The 18,819-nt window shown below is 51.8% G+C and overlaps 1 protein-coding gene across 3 annotated transcripts in view; it reads left to right on the forward strand.

Moving 5' to 3' along the window:
- Positions 1 to 18,819, forward strand: part of sema5ba (sema domain, seven thrombospondin repeats (type 1 and type 1-like), transmembrane domain (TM) and short cytoplasmic domain, (semaphorin) 5Ba) — a 51,079-nt gene that overhangs the window by 17,798 nt on the left and 14,462 nt on the right. For 2 of the 3 annotated variants that reach the window (XM_042336126.1, XM_042336125.1), the window contains exons 2-12: positions 2,727 to 2,788; positions 7,611 to 7,800; positions 9,575 to 9,674; positions 10,327 to 10,372; positions 13,772 to 13,834; positions 14,166 to 14,264; positions 15,006 to 15,219; positions 15,974 to 16,259; positions 16,759 to 16,894; positions 17,516 to 17,720; positions 18,180 to 18,393. In XM_042336126.1, coding sequence (XP_042192060.1) covers positions 7,644 to 7,800; positions 9,575 to 9,674; positions 10,327 to 10,372; positions 13,772 to 13,834; positions 14,166 to 14,264; positions 15,006 to 15,219; positions 15,974 to 16,259; positions 16,759 to 16,894; positions 17,516 to 17,720; positions 18,180 to 18,393 — 1,520 coding nt within the window. In that variant the 5' untranslated portion in view covers positions 2,727 to 2,788; positions 7,611 to 7,643. Of the gene's footprint in view, positions 1 to 2,726; positions 2,789 to 6,893; positions 6,913 to 7,610; positions 7,801 to 9,574; positions 9,675 to 10,326; positions 10,373 to 13,771; positions 13,835 to 14,165; positions 14,265 to 15,005; positions 15,220 to 15,973; positions 16,260 to 16,758; positions 16,895 to 17,515; positions 17,721 to 18,179; positions 18,394 to 18,819 lie in introns of those variants that run through there. The other variant, XM_042336127.1, reaches the window with a different exon arrangement.

An 18,819-nucleotide genomic window follows, 5' to 3' on the forward strand; every position in this document is an offset into this window, starting at 1 on the left:
GGTCTTTGAGCTTACAGTCTGGGCTTCCAAATGCGCATTGAATATATATTTTTAGGGGGGGACCGTCGGGAGGGGGGGAAAAAAACCTTCCCATGATGACTTGAGAATCTTCCGTCACTTGCTCTCCATTCCCCCGGCAACCGGAATCAACTCGACGCCTCTCTCCTTGGCTTGGTGACAATGTTTTGGAGAGACGGTGCCAAAAGCTTGGCATGGTATCCAGAGCAAAGCGTTCCATCACGGACACCGAGCCAAGGTCTGTCAGGATGGCATCTCCAGCAGGTTCTTTCTCTCCCCCCACTCCACAACCCCCACCCCCACCACCTTCCCTCCTCTCCCTCCTTCCCATCACCTGAGATGGACCATCTGGTCAGGACGAGGGAGGGAGGGGGAGTTGGTGCAAAGCTCAGTAAGACGGGCAGGGGGTGATTTTACACATGGCCTCACATGAGAGAGAACCACCTGGGCATTCATGGGTTGCTGCCATCTTCCTGTGGGTGAGATGCCTGTCATTGTAAAGTATTGGCAGAGTTGAGCTACGCTGGTACAGTTGGTTAGAATCAGGACTGTAGGAATTGGCTGTCATCAGATGCACATTACATTCCTTCCCCCTTTCCATCCCTGTATTGTTACAGTGACACAAGGCCCCCATTCCACATTCCCCCCACAACCCACCATCACCAGATAATAATAATCCCTGCATTTGATATAGTGCCTTATCACGTCTTTGAGACGTCTCACGGAATATACTGTAAAGTGAATTGACTGTATATTTTGTGGGCGAAACCCGGCAGCCAATTGCACACAGCAGCGTCCCACATACAGTCAAGGGATTATTACCCCCAGAAAGCGATCCGCTAATTGACTAACAACCAGGTTTCTACTTGCTGCTGGGTAAACAGAGGGGTGTGGACTAAGAAACCTGCCTATGGTTTTGCCCTGGCTGGGAATCAAACCCTGATCCTCTCGCTTGTGAGGTGAGCGCTCTAACCACTGAGCTCCCGGACTCCACAGATGCAAATACACGTGTATAAATGAGTTATGAAGAATAACATAATTTAAGGTCAAAAACACGAGGCTCCTCTATGGCTTCCTCCCTCTCCTTCCTCCTTCCCTTTCCCATGCTCCAGTGGTTATATCCCTAAACACTTCACACCTCTCCAAAGGTTTAAACATTGCGTGTTTGGAGCTGCAGGAAGTTTGCATAGAGGCATCAGAAATGCAAAGGACCGAACTTTAGGAGGTTTTTGAATACATTGCATTAGGCTGAGAGATTACCCACTCTGTTCTTTATAACCCTTACGTTTGATATAGAAGTCCTGTAGTGTAGTGGTTAACACGCTTGCCTCGCAAGCGAGAGGACCTGGGTTCAATTCCCAGGCAGAGAGGGGAATGCCTTGGGCAGGTTTCCTTATTCCACATGCCTCTGTTTACCTAACAGTAAGCTGGAACCCGGTGTTAGTCGATTGGTGGATTGCTTTCCGGGGTGGGGGGGTAATAATCCTTCCAGACTGTTTGTGGGGACGCTGCTGTGTGCAATTGGCTGCTGCGTTTCGCCCACAAAATACAGTCACTCCATTTTACAGTATGTTCTCTTTGAGACCTCTCTAACGTGTGTGCGTGTGTGAGAGAGTGTCAGTAATTGATCAGCCTTTTTGTGGGGCCGCTCGGAAATGAAGTGGGTTATAAGTCACTGCATTGAGAGTTGCTGCGCGTCGCAGACTCTGTGAAGACTATATTCTTCTACACCCCCCCCCCCACCCCCCCCCCCCCCACACACACACAGACATCCAGGCGATGTTTCTGAGGCCTTGATTATGCTGAGATGCACAGTTTGGTCTCTGTTCCACATGCTGTCATTTAGCTATACTGGACTGGAATAACAAGCATGCACCATTGGTTTAAGAGCCCTCCAGATGGCTTGGTTGCGTATGTGAGTGACGGAGATTATCAGGGTTCTTCCTCTCTCTCCTGCGTCTCTCCAGGTAATGCCTATGTCACCCATCCCCCACCCTCTCTACCCTCCACCCCTCTTGATCCCAAACCCCAGCTCGGGTGCAAACCCTTAAATGTCTAGTGCCTTGGGATGTCCTCCCGACGTGCAAGGCGCTGTGTAGATCTAATGAGTTGCTTTTATGGTCGGCTGAACAGAGACTAGAGATCCCTGAAATTCCCTCCCTGTCTTAGCCTTGAGGTCCTTTTCTTATTGAGACTCGTAGAGTCTAAGAGAAGGGGGTCCAACCTTTTGGCTTTAGTGAATCCAATGGGGTCTGGACCTCGTCTTTGTGATTTCTACAGACGTTAAACATGGAAATTTCCTTGTGTTTGGTGCTCACTCTCACTCTTCTCTTTTTTTTCTCTCTCTCACATTCTCTCTTTCTCTCGCTTTTCTCTGGAACTCTCTCCCCCAGGAATCTGGAACTCTCTCTCTCTCTCTCTCTCTCTCTCTCTCTCTATCTCTCTCTCTGTCTGTCTACCCAAAAGGCTGTGGATTGTGGCTGTGGATCCGTTCACATTTTCAAGACTGAGGTGGAGAGATGTTTGTCAGGTAGAGGGGAACAAGGGATATGGGGCGAAACTTGGTAACTGGACGTGAGGTACAGATCAGCTGTGATCTTATAGAATGGCGGAACGGGCTGAATGGCCTCCTCTTGTAGCTATGTTTCTCTCTCTCTCACGCCCATACTGAGTGGAATCTTGTTGCTATCCCCTCCCTCCCCCTGCAGGTTACAAGACATTTACAGCAAAGTGTGGCTGGCAACTATGACACACGGGTGATGCAGACAGGGTAAGTGCTGGAATCTTTCTATTTCTCTTTGTTTTGGTCAGACAAATGTGTGTCTGACCCGTGCGGAAATCCGTTTCCGTGCTTAAGCGCTCCGAGACGCTGCCCCGTGTGAAAGGGCTCTATATAAATGCGAGTTGTTGTTGTTGTTCGCTGCTAAGAGTCTCCAAACCAGACTGAGAGTTCCGCATATGTATGTTAGCGACTCATTGAAATTTCCTTGGATCATCGGCAAGACCTGGAAGGGCAGACTGGTCACTGGGGATAGGGAATCGTCCCACTCAGCTCCTGTTAACCCGGCAAGCCAAAGCCTTAACAGGTAGGGTGGTCCTGGCTGGACAAGCAGTGGGCAAACTTACTCGATAGCTCCCCGCTTCCCACTACTGGGAATGGAAGAGAGGGGTAAAAGAAAGCAATATGTCTCACCCTAGAGACACAATTTAAAGGTCCATTAACTTTTGAGTGTATTATTCGAATATAATATAGAACATTGTGGTCCATCTGAATGGAGCCAAAATTAGATGAGTGTAGACATGATCCATCACTTAATGTAATCTCTTACTCTAATGTCCCACAAACTGCCACTCGCTGAACAAACGATTCATCCGGAGGATTATTGGCCAGGAGAAGCTCCCTTCTGAGGTGGAGAGATGTTTGTTTGGTCAGGGTCTCAAGGGGTACGGGGCAAAGGCAGGTAATTGGAGTTGAGGTACAGATCAATTATGATCTTATAGAATGGCGGAACAGGCTCGAGGGGGCTGAATGGCCTCCTCCTGTTCTTATGTTCCTTAATGCTAGGTAAGCAGTGGCGTGTGTGTGGAATAAGGAAACTTGCCTAAGGTTTAGCGTCGCCCGTGGAATCAAATCCAGGTCGTCTCGCTTGCGAAGCGGGCGCTCTAACTGCTACACTACAGGACGCCACCATCATTGCTGTAGCCATCTTGCAATGTGTGTGCGCGTATGTACATCTTTCCTGTAATGATTTCCAGGCTCCCACTTGGCTTCAGAGGCACAGCAGATGTTTGTGATCTCTGTTCTCTTAATGAGCCAAAGTTCTGTGGATATTTTTATAGCTGAGGCTCGACAATGTCATCAGACTTATCTGAGGGCACTCGGGAGAACCGAAATCTGTTGTCTGCTCAGATAATACGTTGGAAAATGTCTGCCTTGCTCTTTAATTTCCTCCTTTCTTCTTTGTAAAAGAAATCACCTGAACAATTGGCTTAAGCCTCTATAACATCACTGCTTCAAAGTACTTCACAGGCCATTGCTGTTTAGTGTATTAAGTATTGGAGTCCTGTAGTGTAGTGGTTAGGCAAGTTTCCTTACCCCACGCGCCTCTGTTTACGGAGCAGTAAATTGGAACCCAGTTGTTAGTCGACTGGCGGATTGCTTTCCGGGGGTAACAAACCCTTCAACAAAAATTCCTCGCCCAACCCACTACTGTTTGTGGGACGCAGCTGTGTGCAACAGTCTACCGTGTTTTGCCCACAAAATATACAGTCCCTCCACTTTGGAGTATCTTCTTGAGACGTCTCAACAGCGTGACAATGCGCTATTTCTAATGCAAGCATTATTTAGCGTTATAGTGACTATTTTTCTTAGGCAAACGTGGCAGCCAATTTGGGCAGAGCAAGGCTCCACACACGCAGTGCTTCATAGTTCATTATTGTCAAGCTGGACTAAATAGATTTTATAGGCGGCTCGACTCACTACACAGTAGTTGTTTGCCCACCCCCTCGACAGGAAGTTATGGATTTGTTGAGTCCTGTAGCTCAGTGGTTAGAGCAACTCGCCTCGCAGGCGAGAGGACCCGGGTTCGATTCCCGGGCCGGGCAAAACCTTAGGCGAGTTTCCTTACTCCACACACACGCCTCTGTTTACCCGGCAGTCAGTAGGAACCCGGTTGTTAGTCGATCGGCGGATCGCTTTCCAGGGGGTAATAATCCCTTCAAAATAAAATCTCGGAAACGCTGATAATTCTTACGCAATGTCTCTGGGAAGGGAAGGTTCGTAAGAGTCCCAGTGCTGCTCCGAAACGGAGAGAGAGGAGAGTGCGGCAGAGAGAGAGAGAGAGAGGAGTGCGGCAGAGAGCGAGCTGAACGGAACTATAATAAGACGAGAGATTCAATGTGAAGATTGATACCGGGGTTGAGAGGAGCTTGTTATGATGAAAGGGTTTACAAACCTGAGCTGAATTCGTTAGAGCAGAAAAGGTCAAGAGGGGATTTAATGGAAATTTTTTCAAATGTATTTTTGTATACACACACACACACACACACACACACACAGACAGTTATCAGAACACGCAAATGCTTCTCCGCAAGTGCCTGTTTAAACTAAGCCCATATCAACATTTAGAAGGGAATTGGATGAATACTGTATATTTGAAGAGGATCCCAGCAATATCAACAATAATAATAATAATCCTTGCATTTGATATAGCGCCTTATCACATCACATTATCACAGGATTGTGGGGGAAAGAGTATGGAAATCGGGATTAGAGAAGAGAGGGGGCGGCGAGCACCAGCACAGACACGATGGGGAGAGAGAGAGAGAGAGCAGGGAATGGAGTTAGAGTAAAGAGCTCCAGTTGGAGGGGAGCAAACGTTACCCTCGGAAAGAGATCCGCCAATCGATTGACAGGCTATTTACTGCTCGGCAAACAGAGGCGTGTGGTGTAAGGAAACTTGCCAAAGGTTCTGTCCTGCCCAGGAATCGAACCTAGGTCTTCTCGCCAGGCGAGGCGAGTGTGCTAACCATAAGCTACGGGAGTGGGTGAAGCCGAGAGAGAAGGAGATAGAGAGGGGGAGAGGGAGGGTTCGCAAGAGATGGGAAGAGCACAGGGACGAAGCTGAGAAAGAAAAGAAAAGAATATGAACACACGGCCGCTATCTGGATGCTGTGGTACATGTTTATGGGCTTGTTGGTGTCTGGGGTCTGCTGACCGTCTGGTTCTCTTCTGCTGCCAAAGGGTTAGCCGCGAGCGGGATTGAGATTAACTGTCAGCCATCTGATGAAAGGCAGAGGCCATGGCCCCTTCCCCTTCTCTACCCCTCTCCCTCCCCCTCTCCCCCAGAGTCCTGAGGGCAACCCGCCTGGAACTTCCACTCAAACTCCGTGGCTTAAGGAGATTTGAAAGCGTCCTTTTTTAAAAAAAAAAAAAATTATACTAATAATCCTGGCAATTGATGCAGGGCCTTCTCACGTCGTCGGGACGTCTCAAAGCGCTTCGCAGGATCTATTTAAAGTGAATTAATTATGGGTTTCGCGGGCGAAATGCGGCAGACAATTGCGCACAGCAGCGTCTCCACAAACAGTCGTGGATTGAGGGGCCAATCCTTTGAAAAGGGATTAGTATCCCCGGAAAAGCCCTCCGCCAGTTGACTAGCAGTTAGTGGGAACACGGTTGCTCGGTAAACAGAGGAGAGTGGGGTAAGGAAACTTGCCTATGCTTCGCCCGCCCGGCCCGGGAATCGAACCCGGGTCCTCTCGCTTGCGAGGCGAGCGCTCAAACCACCGAGCTACAGGATTCCACAAGAATTCCCACCCCACCACCACCGCCGCCGCCCACCTTTCTCTTAATCACCCATCCTCGGGGGGAGAGAGGCCACAGTTACTCTACGGTTAATAATAACTGTGGGATCAGTGGCTTTCCAGGAACAGTTTGACTTTGGAGGAATGTGTGGAGTGAGTAGTGCTTCCAATCACGTTTGCAGTAACAACAACCATTGCATTTACACGGCGCCCTTCACGCTTAACAGTGGCGGAGCCTGACCCCTGTGGGGTGGGGGGGGGGGGGGGGCGCGGGGAGTGGGGGAAGAGGTCACCGTAAGCACTGGTCGGAGAGGAAGGTCTTCTGGTGTGATTTAAAAGAGGGCGAAGGAGTGAGGGGGTGGTGGGGGGGGGAGATTGTGGGGGCGTCGGGGCTGAAAGTGTGGCATCTGCTGGTGGAGCGGAGGGGAGGGGGGGATGAGCAGGAAGCCGGAGACAGCCCAGCGCAGGGTGGCAGTGTGGAGGGGTGTGGGTGGTGGGGGGGGGGGGGGGGGGGGGGGAGTGTATGTGCGTGGGAGCGTGTGCGCGCATGTGAGTGTGCGTATGCATTACGGGGGTAGGGGAGGGCAAGTGAGTATGTGTTTGTGTGTGGGTTGGCGGCGGGGGGGGTGGGGGGGCTGCTCTAACTCGTTTTGTCTGCTGCCTTGCGCGAAAACTTCACTCGGGGACATCCAGGTTTACTGGAGGTTGTGACTGTAACTTAGACACAAACTCTTTTCTTTAATGAGCGGATAGAATCTGCTGTTACCTTCGCTGCTCTCTCACGCTCGCGAGCTGACTAAGCACAATGTATTTTCTCGGCCGGACGCCCATCTCTCACCGCCTCGTCGCCCTCTCCAGTTAATTATTGACTGACACGTCGCTGAGCTCCGTACATACAGGTGTCTTTTGTCGTGTGCTGCCGTGCGACCTTGCTCGTCGTGTGCATGTTTTTTCACGCGCGCGCGTGTGTGTGTGTGTGTGCGCGTGTGTGCGTGCTGTGTGTGTGTGTGTTTGTTCCTATGTGCGCGCGTGTCTTTTGTCATACATGGTCACGCATACGTCCCTGCGTGTTTTCACACGTGTATGTGCGCGTGCGTGTGTCAGCACATGCACACACACGTTCCCATCAACGTTAATCCCGAACTTGAGAATTCCCGACGTTTCTGTGCGAGCTTGTGTTCCAAGGCGTAGTGGTCCGGCGGGTTAAGACCCGGTGGAATTTGAGGCCTCCCTGTTTAGCCCCCGTGTGCGTGTGCATGAACCAACCTCGCTATGTTTCCTTGCAGACGCTTGAGCAGGGAAGCCTTTCCACGGACACCATGAGGGTAGTGAGGCTAGTGGCCCTGTGTCTGTGTGTCCCCGGCCTCGTCCTGGTCACCACGGGCCGACTCGCACACTCCCAAAGCTTGCCCGGTGTCCCAGCCTCCACAGACACCGACTGTGAAAGGAAGGAGCATCCCATCGTGTCCTTCAATGGTAAGAGTCTCAAGCCACCCTCTTGCTCTGGCTCACGCCCCTGACTGTAGTGGGCTAGCAAGAGGACCTGGGTTCGACTGCCGGGCGGGTCAGGACGAAACCTTAGGCAAGTTTTCTTGCTCCACACACAAACACACCTCTGTTTACCAGCAGTAAGTAGGATTCCGGTTGTTCCTCCATTGGCGGATCGCTTTTCCACGGGTAATAATCCCACCAAAATTATATAAAGGATAATAATTTGGTCACTCAATCCACATGGGACACTGTTTGCTGTGTGCAATTGGCTGCTGAGTTTCGTCTTCCAAGTACACGATCGCTCCACTTTACAGGATGTCCTGTGGAGTACTATGAGACGTCGCAATGACGCCATATCAAGTGCCAACTCGGTTTAATCCGAAGGACGGCACCTCCGACAATGCAACACTCCCCCAGAGCTTCATTGGAGCGTCATCTTAGACTATGTGATTGCAAGTCTTGACGAGGGGGCTTGAACCCACAACCTTCTGACTCAGAGATGAAAGAGAGAGAGAGTTAGAGAGAGCGCTACCACTGAGCCAGGCTGAGACACAAGCTTGATATGAAGGATAGAGGCTTGAAATATGGGTATAGGGCAGTGCAGTCGGGAATTGAATGGACAACTTGCTCTGAGAGATGGTGCAGACTGGATGGGCTGAATGACCTGGTTCTAACAACATCAACACGTTGCATTTACACGGCGCCTTTCATGGCAGGAGGACGTCCCAAGGCGCTGGACTGTCAGAGATTTGGACCTGAGCTGGGGCTTGGGATCACGGAGGGTGGAAGGCAGGGAGGGTGGGGGAAGGAGGGCGACCGAAGGCTCGGTCGAAGAGGAGGGGTCTTGAGACATGCTTTGAAGGAGGCGAGGGAGGGAGGGGGCGAGGCGAAGGGAAGGTGGGATGGATTCCAAAGGTTGGAAATGTCAATGATTCAAGTACTTCCCTACCTCGGCACAGAACATGGCATTGCACCGGGTGCGGGCAGGCGGGCAGGGAGGCCTGAGCTAAACTCTGCCAATCTTGATACGAGGAAGAAAGACAGCTGCTTGGCTTAGGCAGTGAGAGATGTGCAGGGAAGGAATGTGCGGGGGTGGTACTTTTCAATGGGAGCGTGCTCAGACTGCTACAGGCACACACGCCCTTTCCCGACTGCCGAACCCAACACCAGATCACAACAACAGAGGAACTTTATAGTCAACTACTTATCCCATTGGGTCCTCTCCTCGCCCAACATTCACCGCAGCCAGTTTACGCCCAGCAATGTCCCACACACAGCCATGAAGCAACCATTTCGCCTCCAAAATACACAGTCAATTCACTTTACACTATATTGTGTGAAGAGCTTTGAGACGTCTCGAAGACGTGATAAGGCGCTATATCGATTGCCAGGATTATTATTGTGGAGTGAGCAACCAATTTTATTTGGGGTAATTGTTGGCCAGGACACCGGGAGAGAGAAACTCTTTTATATATAAAATATACATCATCATAATAATAATCATTGCATTTGATACAGTGCCTTATCACCGCTTTGAGTCGTCTCAAAGCACTTCTCAGAATATACTTGTAAAGTGTAGTGACTGTCTATATTGTGGGCGAAACTCAGCAGCCAATTGCTGGATAATAGGATTACTATCATGATGTATAATAATGAGCTAATGAACGTTTGTTGCTGCTGTGTTTGGATTTCAATCACGACCTGTGTCCTTTCCTCTCCCCCTCTCCCCCCTTCCCTCTCCCCGCACCCCCCACCACAGTGCTGAGGCCCGGACTGTACAATTTCAGCTTCTCAGGTGCAGTGGACTTTTGTCAGATCTTCATTGACCTCGACAGGAACCAGCTGATCGTTGGATCCAGGTATTCCTCCTCTTATCTCACACTTTCCTCTCTCCTCGCCTCTCCACTCCTCTCCTGTGGCCAGCAGATTCCAACTGCTCTTATCCTTGAACGGTCTCCGTTCAGCGTCTTTTGTTTTGGTCCGACACCTGCGGAAACCCATCACCTTGTGCTTAAGAGTCTCCAAACCAAGCTTGAGAATTCCAGGCCTCCCATCTACACACGGACACCCCAGAGATAGATTGTTGGGATGGAATGCCCCCTCTCTCTCTCTCTCTCTCTCTCTCTCTCTCTCTCTTTACCTCTCTCCCTGGAGGGACGTATCCTGCTTACCTATTTCTGGAATGTATTAGGCGCAGGTTGGCAAGAGCCGAGGCTTGGGGGGTGTGGGGGAGTCTAATCAGCTGAAACCGCACATAGCTTGCCCATTGAGATCACTGTCTGGTAAGCTTTCCCGCTGCTTGTCCAGCTAGGACCACCCTCACCGTTAGGGCTTTAGCTGCAAAGTTAACAGGAGCTGAGGGGGAGGATTCCCTGCCCCCAGTGACTGGTCGTTCAACGTGAGACGTAAATTTGGTGCGAAATTCGGCCATCATTTGAAGCGTTTCCCCCCCCCCTCTTTCCTCGTTTGTCCTGCAGTGACCCCATGTTCATCTGCCCCCTTGTTTTGCAGAAACTACCTCTTCCGCCTTAGTGTGGCCGATCTCTCTCTTAAACAGGTAAGCCCAGCTCGGACTGCACCACCTCTCTCTCTCTCTCTCTCCCGTACAGGTAGTCCAGTAGCTCAGTGGTTAGAGCGCTCGCCTCGCAAACGAGAGGATCCGGGTTCGATTCCCGGGCCGAGCGAAACCTTAGGCAAGTTTTCTTACTCCCACACACACGCCACTGTTTACCCAGCAGTCAGTAAGAACCCGGCTGTTAGTTGATCGGCGGATCGCTTTCTGGGAGTAATAATCCTTTAAATAATAATCATTTTGTCACTCAAAACACACAGTGACTTCAGTTGACAGCAAAAATCACGTGAAGCTTTGAGATGTCTCAGTGATCTGATAAGGCCCTATCAAATACAAGTATTATTATTAATAATAAATGTGGGTAATGTGGTCACTCAGTTCACGGCTGTTTGTGGGGACGCTGCTGTGCGCAATCGGCTGCCGCGTTTCGTCCACAAAATACACAGTGAATTCACTTTACAGTGTATCCTGTGAAGCGCTTTGAGACGTCTCAAACACGTGATAAGGCACTGTATCAAATGCGAGGATCATCATCATTATTATTGGCCCAATTTCCTCTGTTGAAAGGGATTACAGATTCTGCTTGGACTAGTGTGTGTTGAGCGTGTGTGTGTGTGTTGAGCGTGTGTGTGTGTGTATGTGGGGGGGGGGGGGGCTGGCATGTTGTGAATGCATGTACATGCGTGTCCAACGATTATTATCACTGACTTTTTTCTCACTTTGCTTTTCTTGGTCGACGGTCTTAAGTTTCTATAAGGGGCCCTCTCCCCTCCCCTCCCCTACCTCCCCCTTTTCCCCTCCCCTCCTTCCCCTCTCTCCCCTACCCTCCATCTCTTCCCCCCCCCCCCCCCCGCCCCACTTTACCCTCCCCTCCCCCCCATCTCCCTCTGCCTCAAGGGGTTCCGCACATGGCGAGACTGCTTTGAGTGACGGGTTTGGGAGCAGGAGCGCTCCACGCTGACATGAGCTGTAAACAGTGCTGAAGTCAGGAGGTCTGGATCAGGCTGTCTCAGGAACCGAGCCTGGAGGGCAGGAGCTGAGCGCAAAGGCTATCGCGTTTCAAAGTTAAATGACTGCTGACAGCTAAGGAACCTCCTTCCCTCACCCCATCCTCCCTCTCTCTCTCTGTGTGTTGTCTACACAAGCTATTGAAAGCACAAGATGAGGAGACGGATAGAGCCCAGTCATTAGAAGGAGGTTGTTTCAGTTTATTCTGTCTGTGCTGGAGCTCATTTTCCCCCCACACCACACACACACACACACACACACGCACACGCACCAGAGCTCTCCGTTTTAATCCCATTCCTCCCTGTTCCATTCCCCCCTTGTGGAGTCCTGTAGCTCAGTTGGATAGAGCTCTCGCCTCGCAAGCGAGAGGACCCGGGTTCGAATCCCAAGGGGGTGGGGGCGAAACCTTAGGCAAGTTTCCTTATTCCACACGCACGCCTGATAATAATTCCCCCAAGGCAATAAATAAAATAATAATTTGGTCACTCAATCCACGACCGTTTGTGGGGGACACTGCCGCGTGCAATTGGCTGCCGTGTTTCGCCCACCAACGTGCAATTAGTCGACTTTACAGAATATTCTGTGAAGCGCTTTTGAGACGTCTCGAAGACGTGATAAGGCGCTATATCAAATGCAAGGATTATTATTAACTCTCTCCCCCCATCCCCTGCTTCCCCCCCACCCCCCCCCCCCCACCCTCACCACCACCCCTCCGCTCTCTCTACTCCCTCTCTTTCCTCTTCCCCTCTGCCACAAATCTGTCTGGTGTGTGAGGGGTGGGGGATGGAGTTTGTCAAAGCCTCCTTGCTTGGTTACCCCGGCTCCTTTTTCTCTCTCTCTCTCTCTCTCTCTCTCTCTTTCTCTGACAGTGTTTCGCAGCACAATATGAAGCCCGTGTCTCCCCCCAGCCTAACCTCTGCTCCGCAGCTCATCGCCTGCTTTTGTTCTGCCCTTCCCTTTGTTCGGGCTTTGTCTGGTCGGGTTCTTTTGACTCCGAACCCTGCCAACACATCATTGGAGGCAGCACACAGATTCCCTTCCACATTGACTGCATTGCTGACCCCTTGTCCTCAGCTCCCAGTGTTACCCAGAGATTTGGTTCAGGACGACAGAGTCTCAGACACCAGCGAGGCTACAGCTCAGTGTCGGAAGACATGAGACATGAACTACAGCCTGACAACTTTGAGAAGACACGTCTGAAAGGGGGGGAGCCCTTATCTTGGGGCGTTAAAAGGGTCGTGTAGTCCTGTAACGTAGTGGTTAGAGAACTCGCCTCCCAAGCGAGAGGCCCTGGATTCGGTTCCCGGGCAGGGTGGGACCTTAGGCAAGTTTCCTTACGTCACAAGCCTCTGATTACCTATTTGATACAGCGCTTTATCACGTGGTTGAGACGCCTCAAAGCGCTTCACGGAATATACCGTAAAGCGGAGTGACTGTGAATTTTATGGTTGGAACGCGGCAGCCAATTGCGCACAGCAGCGTCCCCACAAACAGTCGTGGTTTGAGCGACAATTTTTTTTTTATTTGAGGCATTATTACCCTCGGAAAGCGATCCGCCAATCGACTAACAACCGGGTTCCTACCTACCGTTGGTAAACAGGCGCGTGTGTGTGTGGAGTAAGGAAATTTGCCTAAGCTTTCGCCCCACCCGGGAATCGAACCCGGGTCCTCTCGCTTGCGAGGCGAGGGCTCTGACCACTGAGCTACGAGAATAGCAAGCGCCACTAAAGGGTTAAGTACCTTGGATGTGGGAGGGGGAAAGAATGAGGCCCCACCGACAGCAATGCTCCACTTCACTAATAAGTCGGCCCCGGTATTTACATGCAAATGAAATCTGTTTCTCTCTGTTGACTGGTGATTTGGGAGCGTTTGAAACAATTAGTTTATTCATCTGCGTTTGCACCTCACACAGTCACCCAGAGGTTTCGCGCTCTCTCGTCCATTGTCTCGCAAGATGTTGGCGATGAGGGGTGTATAATTGGAACTGGAAATATTTCCCTTTTCCAGTCCCCGCGCCCTCCCACCCGCCCTCTTTCCCCCCCACCCCACCAACCTTCCCTCTCAGCCGTCCCATTTCTCATGGTTCTACTCCCAACAGTGAGTTGACGTCATTCGCACTTTTCTCACATTAATTAATCAATTGATCCTTCCATGTGATGCAGCATCTCATCACATCTTCGAGACGTCTCAAAGCACCTCACAGCATCTACTGTAAAGTGGATCGGCTCTATATTTTGTGGACGAAAAAGTGTAATAACGTCTTGAATTTTCCTTCCTTTCCCACACCTCTTCCCCTCTTCCCTCTTTCCCCCACGCCTCCCCCAACCTCCTCCCCACCCCACCCCACCCCGCCCCACACCCCCACCCCCCCCGCAGGCTGTCGCATGGAAACCAGATGAGACCACAAGGCAAAGCTGTCTAAGCAGAGGGAAGACTGAGGTAAGCTTTAGCGGAAAGGTCAGGGACTTAGGAACGTAGGAACAGGAGAAGGCCATTCAGCCCTTCGAGCCTGTTCTGCCATTCTGTTAGAACGTGGCTGAGCCGTACCTCAACTCATATTACCCGCCTTTACCTCATATGCAAACCAAGCGGAGAATTCCATGTATTCCCCCCCCTTACACATGGAAATCCCAGAGGTAGATTGCTGGGGTCTAACCAGCTGAAAAAAAACGTATGGCTTACCATTGAGAGCGCTGTCTGTCTCATCTCGAGAGAGAGATACACAGATGCTTTGACCCAAACGGCGCTAATAATGTGTTTTTTTCGCCAGGTGGAGTGTCAAAACTACATCCGTGTGATGCTCATCAATGACAAGAAAATATTTATCTGTGGAACCAACGCCTTTTCCCCCACCTGCACAAACCGACAGGTATAACACGTCAGCTGTTTACGTGGGTTCATCCCGAGTCCTGTAGGGCAGGGGTTAGAGCACTCACCTCGCAAACGAGAGGACTTGGGTTTGCTTCCCGTGTGGGGCAAAATCTTAGGAAAGTTTCCTTACTCCACACGCCTCTGCTTATCGAACAGTAAGTAGGAACCCGGTTGTATGCGGTCACTCAATCCACGGCTGTGTGCGTGTGGGGGGTCGGGACGCTGCTGTGCGCAGTCGGCTGCCGCGTTTCGCCCACAAAATGCGCAGTCACTCCACTTTACAGTGTATCCCGTGAAGCGCTTTGAGACGTCTCGACGATGCGGTAAAGCGCCGTGTCAAATGCGAGGATTATTATTTTAATGACAAACTACGATGGGAATTTACGCTGCAATGGTTTTGGGACATGTCAAAAGCGTGTGTTGAGGCGTGTATGTGGGTGGGTGGGTGGGGAGGGGGGAAGCGTGTGTTAAAATATCATATGTGGAGTGATGTTACACTAAGATGACAACAAAAATAACAATAATCCTTGCGTTTGACATAGTGCCGTATCAAGTGGTCGAGACCTGCCCCAAGGTGCGAAATGTACTACATCCCATTTGAGAGACGTCTCAAAGCGCTCCGCAGGGTTCAGTGTAAAGTGTAGTGACCGTGTAAATGGTGTGTTGACCGAGCTCGTGCCTTTGACCTCCGACCCCCCTCTCCCCCCCCCACCCAACCTCGCCCCCTCCCCACCTGCAGCCTGATGACCTGAGCAAGGTCCTGGAGAAGATTAACGGGCTGGCCAGATGCCCCTACGACCCAAGGCACAACTCCACGTCAGTGATGACGGCGAGTGGAGAGCTGTACGCCGCCACTGTCATCGATTTCTCCGGCCGGGACTTTGCCATCTACCGTAGCCTCGGAAACGCCCCCCCGTTGAGGACCGTCCAGTACAACTCCAAGTGGCTGAACGGTAACTGTAATATGAACTCAATCCAAATCAGGGCTGTGTCTGGAGCATCTTTATTCGTCCATCCAAACTCTCCATCCCTCCACCGGGCAAAACCACACACTTCGTCCCACTCCCAGTGTCCATTTGCACTTCCCGCCCTTCTCCTCATCGGCCATTTTGTTACTTGTCCATTTACTCTTGAAGGAGCACTCAACAGTAACTGGCCGACCGGTGTTGGGGTTCTCTCTCTCTCTCTCTCTCTCTCTCTATTTCTCATCATCAGTCTCGGTCCCTCCCTTTTCGTCTCTTTCTTTTTTACTTCAGAAAATTCGGACGCTCAGCCGTGGTCGAATGGAATGGCGGAACAGGCTTGAGGGGCTGAATGGTCTACTCCTGTTCCTGTGCCGCTTTCTCTCCAACTGTCACTCTCCGTCCAACTCTCTCTCTCTCTCTCTCTCTCTTCAACCATCGGCCTCCCTCTTATCTCTATCCATCTCTCACTTTCTCTCCATCACTATCATCTGTGGTCGGCCTGCTCTCTTTCGGTCACACACTCGTTCGCACACTTTCTATCCTCTCGCACACACTTGCACATTCTCTCACACTCTCCCTCACACACATATTCTCTCACTCTCACACATTCTCTTACACACACACACACACACACACACACACACGTCTCTCTCTCGCGCACACGCATTCTCTCTTTCTCCCGCTCCCTCTCTCACCTTCGATCTTTCTCTCTCTCTCTCTCTCTCTCTCTCTCCGTTTCCAGAGCCCAACTTCGTCTCTGCCTACGACATCGATCCCTTCGTCTACTTCTTCTTCCGGGAGCACAACGTGGAGGCGGACTGCGGTGCGACCATCTACTCCCGCGTGGCCAGGGTCTGCAAGAACGACGTGGGGGGCCGGTTCCTGCTGGAGAACACGTGGACCACCTTCGCCAAGGCCCGGCTCAACTGCTCGCGGGCCGGCGAGATCCCCTTCCACTACAACGAGCTACAGAGCACCTTCTACATGCATGAACAGGACCTCATGTACGGTGTCTTCACCACCAACATGTGAGTGGCCAGGAAGGTAGAAGGTGAACCAGATGGACCTTGGTCTTTTTTTTGTCTAGCATTTCTCCCCCCTCCCCATCTCCTCCACACACAACCCCGAAAGCCTGACTAGGATTCAGTTAAGGTCGAGGTAACTTAGGTGGAGTCCCAGTAGCTCAGTGGTTAGAGCGCTCGCCTCGCAAGCGAGAGGATCCGGGTTCGATTCCCGGTCGGGGAGAAACCTCAGGCAGGTTTCCTTACTCCACCCGCACGCCGCTGTTTGCCAGCAGTGAGTAGGAACCCGGTTGTTAGTCGATTGGCGGATGGCTTAGCTGGGGGCTAATACTCCCTTCTAAAAAAAATAATAATAATAATTATTTGGTCACTCAATCCACCACTGTTTGTGGGGACGCTGCTGTGCGCAATTGGCTGCCGCGTTCCGTTCCATCTCAGGTGGACGCTGAGGATGGTTGATCCGGCTGGAATTGGCTGACCTGTTTATTCTCTCTCTGCCGAACAGAAACAGCATCGCAGGCTCTGCGATCTGCGCCTTCAACCTCACCTCCATCACACAGACCTTCAGCGGTCCCTTCCGATACCAGGAGAATTCCCGCTCGGCCTGGCTCCCAGCCCCCAACCCCATCCCCAACTTCCAGGTAAGATAACTAACAGGAAAGCAGCTCATACACAGAGCCCTTCAGGCAGGAGAGTGTCTCAGAGCAAAATAATAATAATAATCATATTAATAATTCTTGCATTTGCTACAGCGCCTTATCATGTCGTTGAGAAGTCTCAAAGTGCTTCACGGGGTATGCTGTAAAGTGGAGTGACTGTGTATTTTGTGGGCGAAACGCGGCAACCTATTTGCGCACAGCAGCGTGGAGCGAGTGACCAATTTTATTTGGGGGATTGTTGGCCAGGACACCGGGAGAGAGAGAGAGAGGGAGAGAGAGAAAAACTCTCACACTTCCACAGTAAGAGTGAGGTTTAACGTCTCATCCGGAGGACGGCGTCTCCGACAATGCAACACCCCCCACCCCCAGCACTGCATTGGAGCGTCAGCTAAGACTGTGTGAGTTCAAGTCCCAACGTGGGGGCTTGAACCCAGAACTTTCTGACTCAGAAGAGAGAGAGAGAGAGAGAGAGAGAGAGCGAGCGCTACCACTGAGCCAGGCTTAGCTGTGGTATTGTGGGGGGGGGGGAGTGGGGAGAACGGCTCAGCTCCTGACGCTCGTACCCCTGTTCTCCCCCTCCCACCCTCTCCCCCCCACCCGCAGTGCGGCACGTTGAAGAGTGGTCCCAACGAGAAGCTGACGGAGCGCCCCCTGCCAGACGCTCAGCGGTTTTTCATGATGAACGAGGTGGTGCAGCCCTGCTCCGTGAACCCGCTGGTTACCCAGGACAACCTGCGCTTCTCCAAGTTGGCCGTGGACATCGTCCAGGGCCCTGACAATCTCTACCACGTCATCTACATCGGCACCGGTAAGGCCCCACTCCTCCCCCACAAAAAACCTGCCCCACACCCCCGCTCCCCCCCCCCACCCTCCACCTCGCCCAACGCCTCGCCCCCAAATCGAACCCCATCGCCCCCAACCAAGCCACCCATCCCCCCCCAAATCGAATCGCCCCCAAACCGAACAGTATCTTCACCCCTAATTTTAGGAATAAATGACAATAATAATAAAATTAAAGGGAGGCGAGAGAGAGGGGGGGAGGAGAGAAAGGAGAGCAGGGGAGGGGGAGGGGGAGGGGAGAGAGGGGAGTAGAGGGAGAGAGAAAATATCACAATGCTTGTAAGTTTAACATTTGTCTGTCCAACATTTTACAGTAATTTATGAACTTTAATCCCCCCCTCTCTCTCCCCCACCTCTCTCCTCCCTACTCTCTTGCTCTCCCTCTCCTCTCTCCCTCTCCTCCCCCCACCCCTCTCCCCGTGTGAAGAGCGAGGCACTATCCTGAAGACCCTGTCGGCTCAGGCTCAGAATCAAGCGCTGAGTGGCTGTTACCTGGAGGAGCTGCGGCTGTTGCCTGAGGGGCAGGAGGAGCCCATTCGCACCCTGAAGATCCTTCACCATGACCGGTCGCTGTTCGTGGGGTTGGCCAACCGTGTCCTCAAGATCCCGCTGGAACGCTGCAGCTCCTACAGCAGCAAAATGTGAGCGGTGGGGTGGGATTGGGGGGGGTGGGAATGGGGGGGGAGAAGGGGGCAAGAAAAAAAATGGGACTGTATTTTTGTGGGCGAAACACGGAAGCCAATTGCGCACAGCAACGTCCCCGCAAACAGCCGTGTGCGATTGACCAAATTACAGAGCGAGAAATTAAGGGGTAGTAAGTAGGAATACAGTTGTTATGAGATTGTCAGATCGCTTTCTGGGGGTAATAACCCACCACTCCCCCCCCCCCCCCCCCCCACCCCAAAATAATTTGGTCGCTCAATCCACGACTGTTTGTGGGGACGTCGCTGGGCGCAATTGGCTGCCGCGTTTCGCCCGCAGAATACGGAGTCTTTACGGTGTGCCCTGTGAGGGGCTTTGGGACGTCTCGACCATGCGGTCGGGTACTGTGTCGAAGGCAAAGATGA

The sequence above is a fragment of the Callorhinchus milii genome, unplaced genomic scaffold (genome assembly GCF_018977255.1).
Source record: "Callorhinchus milii isolate IMCB2004 unplaced genomic scaffold, IMCB_Cmil_1.0 Scaffold6, whole genome shotgun sequence".
NCBI lineage: Eukaryota > Metazoa > Chordata > Chondrichthyes > Chimaeriformes > Callorhinchidae > Callorhinchus > Callorhinchus milii.